The sequence below is a fragment of the Triticum aestivum genome, chromosome 6A (genome assembly GCF_018294505.1).
Source record: "Triticum aestivum cultivar Chinese Spring chromosome 6A, IWGSC CS RefSeq v2.1, whole genome shotgun sequence".
Lineage (NCBI taxonomy): Eukaryota > Viridiplantae > Streptophyta > Magnoliopsida > Poales > Poaceae > Triticum > Triticum aestivum.
Genome location: NC_057809.1, coordinates 18,346,039 through 18,355,220, shown reverse-complemented (window position 1 = coordinate 18,355,220; position 9,182 = coordinate 18,346,039). Strand labels below are relative to the sequence as shown.

Genomic DNA, 9,182 nt, shown 5'->3' with positions numbered 1-9,182 from the left:
CCCTTTACTAACTATAAAACAGTTAGAAAGAATGACATGTGGGCCTCCAAAATCTAATTTGACCAGTCCCTATTGACTGGTCTAACTTTGACTTAGTTTTTTTTCTTTACCTAAATGTGGACTAGTACCACCCAGGGGCATTTTGGACAAAGCACATGGTCAAACCCCTTTGACCTAACCGAAACGTCGCCGAGGGGTATTTCTATAACACCACCTAACGGAAGAGGGGTATTTTGAGCATACTCGAAATTTAGGGGTAAATGTCAGGTGTGGGTTAAGTTAGGGGGAGAAATGGAATTGTCCCTTCAGTTTTTGTAGAGCAATGTCCGTCAACTTTTGTAAAAATTGTTCACAAAGCATTCGTGTAATTATGAATAATTACCAAGCATTAAAAAACGTTCATTTAATTAAAAAGTTCACTTCTTATGAAAATGATTAATATTTTTGAAATAATTATATTTACTTAAATATATTTTTTTGTCTACTGTTACAAAAATGATGCATTTAGAAAAATATCCATATAAATTTTGAAGAGAAAGAAACATATATAATAAATAATAAATGAAGAAAGAGGGCACATAGAAACAAATGTAGAAAACCCGACAACAGGGGCAGACAATGTTGATTGTTCAGTTATCTAGCAATTCAAAGAACATATACAATTCAAGGTGTTTAGGTGTGTTTGTAAAAATAAACCATGTCAAACTTGCCACTGATGTTCAAATAAGAGATTACACCAGTGGTGCTTGAAATTGCCATTGTTGTTTACTTTAATGCCTAAATTTGAAAAATATGCCGAACTAGTTCCACTACTTGTTCCCTTGTTCAAATATGATGTAAATCTTGTTTGGATACGTTCGTGTTGCTTACTAGGCATGCCGGCATGCGCGCGGGGGCCACTTGCAATGTTGGGATAGGCTGACTTGCAAAATATACGTCTCTATGACATTGTGTTCCACCTGTCAGTGCACAAGACAAAGAACAAATTCTATGCGGAAAACTAGGCACTGGACCTCGTCCATATCACACACATGTGCTAAGCAGTTCGATCGAGGAAGTTTGTTGTCCGATAAGAATAGATAGGCCATAAGTAGTTGGAGATCAAGCTCAGGTTAAATGGGTTGTAGTTAGTGCGACCCATTTTCCATATGCTAGTTTTTACTTTCTTTGGAAATTATGAAAATATGTAAATTATAATCTATATCAATATAAAAAGACACAAAGGCCAAATCCAATTAATCTTTGCCATCATCAAACCATGTCAATCCGAAGACCTAGATTGTTCCAATGATGAGCGTTCAACTTGTTCAACGTGCAATTAATATCATAATAATTATTGACAATGACTCTAATGACATAATTAACGTGTAATTGATATCCCACCTAATATAATGTGTAATTAATTTTATTCCAAATTTCAACATGCAGTTAAAATAAATATTCATGTAGTTAAAAAAATTCACGTGATTATAATAATAATTATGAATTATAAATATGTAAAAAGTGCTCATATGTTCAATAAATAATACCAAATTTTAAAAAAGTTTATACATTTCTATTAAAAATATTAATACACTTTTAGAAAATCATCATTTTTTAAAAATAATATTCATCTAGTATTTAAAGTGTCCATGTTTTTAAAAGGATATAGTTTTAAGAAAATTTTCAAGTGTTTTAATAAAAAGTTTATGTGTTTGTCAAAAGTTATATTTTTAAGTAAATAAAAATTGAAAAATATATGTGAAAAAATAATTGAGTAAATGAACTTCATCAAACAATTTGACTTATATTTGAATTTAGTTAAACTAAAATCAAGTAAATAAACTATAGTGATTATATTGAGATGATAATTGACTTTAAGTTGAACTTGAATTAAACAATGAACATTAGTAATCCTACGGGATTTGTATTTGACATTAGAGAAAACATTAATTGTACTTGAATTGATGTGAACTAGCTTAACCAAATATGAAATGATTCATAATTCAATTTGACTTAGTAGAACCAAATCTAATTGTAAACTCAATTTAAATTGAATTCAAATAAGATGAACCCTAATTCAAATCCAAATTGAACTAGAAGCTAGACCAGGTTATTATGTTCAGACCTTAGTGTTTTCAATCTCATGAAAGGTCAACAAGTTTGAATTGTCATTCAAAATTGAACATGAACTTGCTTATTCAAGATTCATAGACCATGACTCAATTGTTAGGATTCTTTTTCAGAACCTGACAACCACAACTTGATTTCACATACTTCTTATGTGATGAACTCTTGATATCACATGGATTCTTTTCCAGAACCTTACAACGACAACTTGATATCACATACTTCTTATGTGATGAACTCTTATTTGATACTTGCATGTGAACCCTTATGCCACATGTATTCCAATGACAACCACTATGTTGTTTTCCAAACTCTTATGAGTAAACCCTGACACATGATCTCACACCACAATGACACAAACACCATGCACGACACTTATTAGAAGTTTGATTGTATTGTATGGTTGTTTATGATTTCTCTTTACTTGTGATAGATTTTATGGAGAGCGAACAATAACTTCATCAACATTGTGAGATTGAAGAGACGTCAATATAGGCAAGTGTAACCTTTGATCATAACCTATGTTTTCATGCATTGTAGTGTTTGAACTAGGAAATCCCTATAGATTTTACTTTATGCTTGACAGAACCCAGTAGAATAAATATAGGTCCATCAATACCTTGACCTTGTAACCACCAAGTAGTTGCTTAGCTGCTATAACATGGATTGGGAAACACCTATCGATATTCCACCATACGACCACACGGTTGACTACTTAACTACTGACTAATTAATGAATCATGTGGGTACGTAGTGCTTCAGTATTGCTTGGTGGCCGCATGTTTTGTGGGCGACCGCCCATGCTCAAAGGGATTGTACGAGTTCAACGATGAGTAGCTTCCATGTGTAACCGCGAGATATTATGGGCTCTGTCTAGATCAAGTAAGTTATGGGAACCCTCTTGGGCATGACCAGCAGATGTAGTTCTTGCATGTAGGTTTGACTTGGTCTGCCATTTCTGAGGGAGCTACCATTTCCCAGAAGTCTTGCCTTGATCTCCCTAGCTACACAAGTGAAGTTTAGTAGCAGACGGTGTGATAGGGAATCACAGGCAAAGTACACAAACCTCTGCACAATGTAAAAACTGATCATGACATGCCGTGTCCCCGGTTATGGACAACTTTGAGCAACTCTTCTGAGAATTGTCAAGTTGATCTCATCACCACTTCTCTAATAAAATAAATGGGTTGAACCAACGAGGAGTGTGGAGCTGATCTCGGAGGACTGGAGGACCCAGGGTCTCTGGAGAAGGCTTGGGGCAACTGTGTGATGTGGAAATCCACATACTCAAATGCTTATAATTGGGTGATAGCATGATACGATCTGCCCAGGCTACTATGTGATGCAGTATGTCTAGCTATATATTAGAATAGACCACTACTACTACAAAAAAGAATAGACCACTACTACAAAGGTAGGAAAACTATTTTTGCACAAAGAAAACCCAGCCGCACCAAATTGCATGTTTATGTTCCACAAAGCCTATCCTAGTGAAGCTTGTTAATACATTCAATGTATTGATCCTTGTGGCTGCAACGTATTATGCTGCAGGTTTTCTATAATGATTGGAAGGTACGAAGTAGGGTTACGACGCTATACTCAACTCTTGCATGTGAGTGATTGGATGCCACAAGACTAGAACATTATCTCTGCTACATGACTATATTGTAAGCTAGCCCATGAGCTAAGCAGGTGTGTATTGTAAAGCACTAGATCTACAATGTAATACTATGACACGTGTATTTTTGGTATTTCATCGACGACTGTGCATGTCAGCTATTGATCCAGGGATTGACATAATATGCACAGAGATTTGTGCCGGGTCCGGGTCGTGACATAGACGAACTATGACCAGATCCAAGCAAATCCACCAAGGATATATCCGCTGGAGACACACCTTCACACGCCCATCGGCGATGCTAGATACATGACTGAGACGTGGGCTAGACAGGGAGAATCTTATTCCATCTTCAGAGAGCCGCCGCTATCTCGTCTTCCTGAGTGGGACACAAACCCTAACAAAACTCAAAGAAACATCTGAAAGCAGAGCCGTCTCGCGGGCAAAGGCCGGGATCCACCGCGTCGCCATGGCCCTAAGGCCACCGGAGACGAGGTGGACCGGCGGCAGCGCCAGCGGGAGGCAATGGAACCCTAGGCTTTTCTTAGGGGAGAAGGGGGCTGCGTACTCACTAGCCATCCCCCACAACATGCATTCGCCAACCAATCGTTCAGTTATTGCAATATCTAGACCATGTAAGAGAGCATGCAAATTTAAGCCGGTTTTTACTCAAGCACCGGTGCTTAGGAAAATACCGGTTCGGATAACAGTGTGTCTAAGTAAGCTTATATGCCGTACTTTAAGAAAGAGTCAATTACACCACTAGTTCTATAACTTGACATGAATGGTCATTTTAGTACTACAACTTGTGGTGTACATTGAAATGGTGCCACAACTTGACTTTGCGGTGCAAATACGGTGCAATCTTGTTTGTATACCTCAACAGCGTTGACGAGGAGTGCAAGCGTGGCGTGGGCCTCGTTTCCGGTGACTGGATGTTGGACAGGGGGAGTGTGGCCTGCTATTTTTTCAAGAAAAAAAAACTTTGCTTTTAAAATTTTCACGTACAAATAGTGCTGGAGCATAAATTATGTTGAGGAAAAACAGTACCGGCGGAGTTTCAAACCGCGAACAAACAGGTAACCCGCGCGTGCTCCTAACCAAAATACCCGATGACGATTCGTGCAGAATTCAGATAACTCATGTATATATCCTTTTGCACAGACAACATAAATTAAAAAAATTAACTCAAATGAAAAAGGTGCAGCCAAATAATAGGGGCTCGAACCAGCGATCTGAAGCTTTTAACGCATACGTGATTAACCATAATAGCTGACGAAATTTTCTTATTAAAATGACTAATGTATGTTACTAAAAAACAGACTAATGGCTTTTTATATTGAAGACCACTTTTACAATATATACTTTAGACTATAATTTTTTACTTATAAGTGTTGCACATGTTTTTTCGTTAATCCTAAGTATTTTATTTCCTAAAGGTACATAAATATCTTTGAAAACATGAAGACGTTTAATACTGCAAGAATATTTTATTAAAAACGTGAGTATTTAAAATTATATATTTATATATATTTAACAGAGGTAAATTATTTAAATAAATGTTCATATAATTTTCTAAATATTTAATGTAGTTTTAAAAATGTTAAATAAATTTAAATTAATGTTCATATAATTTTACTTTTCACATTTAAAAAAATATTTAACCTTTCCAAAATTATATGTACAATTATTTAAATATATTTTACCTTGGTTAAATGTATTTATATTTCTAAAGAATATAAATGTTGCCTCAATATAAAATACCATCAGCCTATGTAAAAAGCAATACTCGTCGGGTCTGTTGGTTTGCACTCTGGGGATACCTGCAGGAGGTCGCTGGTTTGAAGGAACTTTTTGGTTCTGAGTGACTGATTTATCTCGTATGCTTAAAATGTGCAGTTCGTTGGTTCGAACCCGGTCGGCAGTCGTTTTGGTTAGGCGCGCGTGAGGGTTATCTACCCGGTAGGTATTATTGTTCCTCTCAGGCCTCATTCGGTTTGAAGGATTTTTGTAGGAAAAACATGAGAACAAGGATTCCAGAGGAAATTTTCCTATATATGCATTCGGTTTGTAGGAAATGCGTACAGGAATTTCATAGGAATACTACTCATTTCCTGTGTTTTTGTAGGAAACTACACATCCACTCAAAGCTCATTTTACGCGTAGGAACGAGGTAAGTCAATTTTATAGGATGGCAAGTGCCATCCTATCAAATTCCTATACTACTTCTAATTCCTACGTTTTGATTTCCTCCAAACCGAATGAGCCCTCAATGTAAATTTTGCTGTTCCTGACAGGTTGGCCTTCCTAGGGCATTTTGTGCGAAAAAAATAAAACCGAAGCTTTCTTTTTGTGAAAAAGCAGGCCACATGACCTGTCCGTATTGCTCGGTCACTGACAGCTGGCCCCAAGTCACGCTGGCACACCTCATCAGTGGCGCAAACGTATACAAATAAGGTTTGCACTGTATTCGCACCGCAAAGCCAAGTTCCTGCACCACTTCAATGTACACCACAAGTTGTAACACTAAAGTGACCCTTAAGACCAAGTTCTAGCACCTATGGTGTAATTGACTCTTTAAGAAATTACCAGTTCCCTTTTTACAAATACACCTCGCTAAAGACCTTCAAGTTCTTATCACTCACAATGATCAATAGGTAGCGTTTGGTGAGAAGAGAAATCCGGGAGCACCAATTCGATCGGAATCCGTCGGAGAAGCATGCACCTGATGATTGAGCCAAAATCAATAGAACTGGACGTTAGACCAGTAGGCTTTGTCCGGCCGCCAGTAGGCCGGGATGACATTGTTGGCTACCAGCGTCTTCCCGGAGTCGCTGGTGATGCGCATGGAGAAGGGCCCCTGCAGCGGGCGGCTGGTGTCCATCCGCCAGATGGATCCCCAGGAGCGCCGCATCGGCTCCCAGGACCCCGTGGGGCGGCCGTTCCGGGTCTGCATGAGCTCCATGCGGACCACGGTGCCGTCGACGTTGGCGTACTCCACGAGCACCGCGAGGTAGTTGGGGTTGGAGCCGCGCTGGACGTGGAAGGTGACCTTCATACCCGGGAAGTTGCAGCGCACCCTCCTGAACTGCATGTCGATGATGCCGGCGTGGCGGAGCTTGTCGTTGAGGCCGTTCTTGGCCATGGCCCCGAACGCCGTGCCGCTGAGGTCGAAGTGGTACCTGGCCACGGGGTAGTAGTTCATGTCGGTGATGACCACCCTCCTCGGCTGGCCGGAGCAGGAAGGGTTGTTGGCGGCGACGCATCGGATCTGAATGAAACACGTACCGGCCGAGCAAAGCAAATTAGAGGTCAACGTCCCCGATGGATACATAAATTTGCAAGCACATGGTGGCAGGTTTGAGCATGACCAACTAATTTAACGGACATTGTCTGGTGTCGGGTTTATTAATGCAGTAGTACGTACCTCGTAGCAGCTGCCGCAGCCTGCGCCGCCGTCGAAGAGAGGCTCGTTGCCGCAGGACGTCATGGAGGAGAAGGGGTACTGGTTCACGTTCTTGAAGCCGCAAGCACCGCCTGCAAATCCATTATCCATGGGTAGATCAGCATTATTTCTAGTATAAGTTGGCACACGCACACTACGCATGTGATGCATGAAAATGTGCGCAGTCATCGGATGATCGGAACATATAGGCTGGGCATACCGTTGTCGTTGGGGCCGGCGCCGGTGGGCGCACCGTACCAGGTGGCCTTGGCGGGGAGCCAGCCGGAGTTGTAGGATCTAGCGGCGGAGGTGTCGTAGTTGGCCGCAGAACGGACGGACGTGACAAGCACGGAGAGAAGTGCCACAAGCACAATGGCAATGTCGTTGGTGGAGATGCCAGCCATATTGGCACTATAGGTGGACTATGAACCTTCCTAGACTTGTAGGATGTGTACTCGCTGGAGACTGCAGAAGTAGTTGTACTACTCCAGTTTGTGTTGTGTTGTGAACTTGTGATGGCTGGACGGGATGACATTGCCAGGGCATTTATAGGCAGGCCAATAAGCGAAACGAGGTGAGAACGACGAGCCGGCGCAAGTTGCAGTTGCACCCGACGAGACGACTACGCGGATGGCGTATTTAGGGCTACAGGGTCACATGGCTACGGAGGGAATCATGGAGGAATACAGGCACCGGCCGGTTTACGCGCGTACAATACAATCACATATTGGCGGTGATCACTGATCATCCGCTAATCATTTGGGGGGTGCACAAGTCAAGTTGTTGATTGCAGACAAAGTCAGACCATCGTTACATATGCCATAAGACCAGGCCGCACGTTATATCTTCAGGCCATTTCAAATATTAAAATGCTTGCAAGAAAGTCTGTACTATAGTTCTGCTAATCATGTCCAACTTTGTTTTGTAGTATGAAATATGGATCCGCTATGTATATTCAATTATAGTCCTAAAAACCAACTATACTAAATTTTGATTCTTGATCGGCCCATTTTGTACGTGCATGCATGTAAGCTCCATCATTGACTTATCACTGCTGCAGAATGATGCTATGGGCCCAACATGTATGCATGTAAGCACCATCGTCACTACCAACTTACAAACAACGTATCACACTCTTGGAGCGAACAGTGTGCGACGCAGGCATCACAAACATTAGATAAAAAGAAATTGTGTGTCAAAAAACAAAACGTGTGCGATGACCGATCCATTGGGCATGCTTTTTTGGGTGCAAACCGTGTGTGTGTCGAGACATACAGTTCGATGAAAAGACGCTCCATAATTTATGACGATCCTCGAGAAGATGATGAGTCTTCTAGAGTGTCTTTGCAAAATTGTTATAATAGCAATTATTTTGGTGATAGGGCATATATGATGACTCTGATAGACTTTTTCTTACACACAAGCATATACTACATACACCTTCAGTGTATGAAATGAAACCACACATACTTACGTGCACATGACTACGAACGACTGTTGTTTACAGTCCAATAACTACAACAACTCATTCATCATCACACACATCGTACATGACGTGAGACGCTTCCTGAATATCGTACAGATACCACCATTAGTCGATCACTGATCCATAGAATGAGGGTGAAGAACCATAGACGTAGTCGCGGTTAGAAGCAGAGCCAGGAAAGTTTTATAGTGAGTGCACTCAGGATTTGAGTATGAACTAGCTATTGTACGATATCAAAGCATCTCACAATAGGACAATAGACAGTGGCAGAGCTATGTGTATTTGGGGGGGGGGGGGGGGGGGGATTGGCCCCACCCTTGACAAGAAGTGTGAAGTTGAGCAAATTTAGAGGGCTTGTAAGGATTTTTTTATTTGGCCCCACATCTATTAAAACTACGCCCTACAGTCAACAATAAATGTATTATCATATTATCATGTTTATAATTAGTTTATATTTCTCTACTATAATTGCATTGATTATTGAATATGAGTTTCGGAAGAAAACTCAATTACATGTGTGTAAA

The 9,182-nt window shown here is 40.5% G+C and overlaps 1 protein-coding gene across 1 annotated transcript; it reads right to left on the bottom strand.

Annotated features, from left to right (window-relative positions):
• Positions 1-6,389: 6,389 nt before the first annotated feature.
• Positions 6,390-7,610, bottom strand: LOC123130044 (expansin-B6). Its single transcript, XM_044549996.1, has 3 exons — positions 7,393-7,610; positions 7,155-7,264; positions 6,390-6,998 (listed from the first exon to the last, which is right to left on the bottom strand). Exons 1-3 carry the CDS (start codon positions 7,574-7,576, stop codon positions 6,471-6,473), a joined length of 822 nt encoding a protein of 273 aa, XP_044405931.1. The 5' UTR covers positions 7,577-7,610; the 3' UTR covers positions 6,390-6,470.
• Positions 7,611-9,182: the final 1,572 nt, after the last annotated feature.

Excerpts from the sequence above, each read along its gene's own strand:
- LOC123130044 (XM_044549996.1), bottom strand. The coding sequence starts at position 7,576 with ATGGCTGGCATCTCCACCAACGACATTGCCATTGTGCTTGTGGCACTT. Across the intron at positions 7,265-7,392 it reads CGCCGGCCCCAACGACAACG|GCGGTGCTTGCGGCTTCAAG; the intron begins GTATGCCCAGCC and ends ATGGATTTGCAG. Across the intron at positions 6,999-7,154 it reads GCTGCGGCAGCTGCTACGAG|ATCCGATGCGTCGCCGCCAA; the intron begins GTACGTACTACT and ends TGTTTCATTCAG.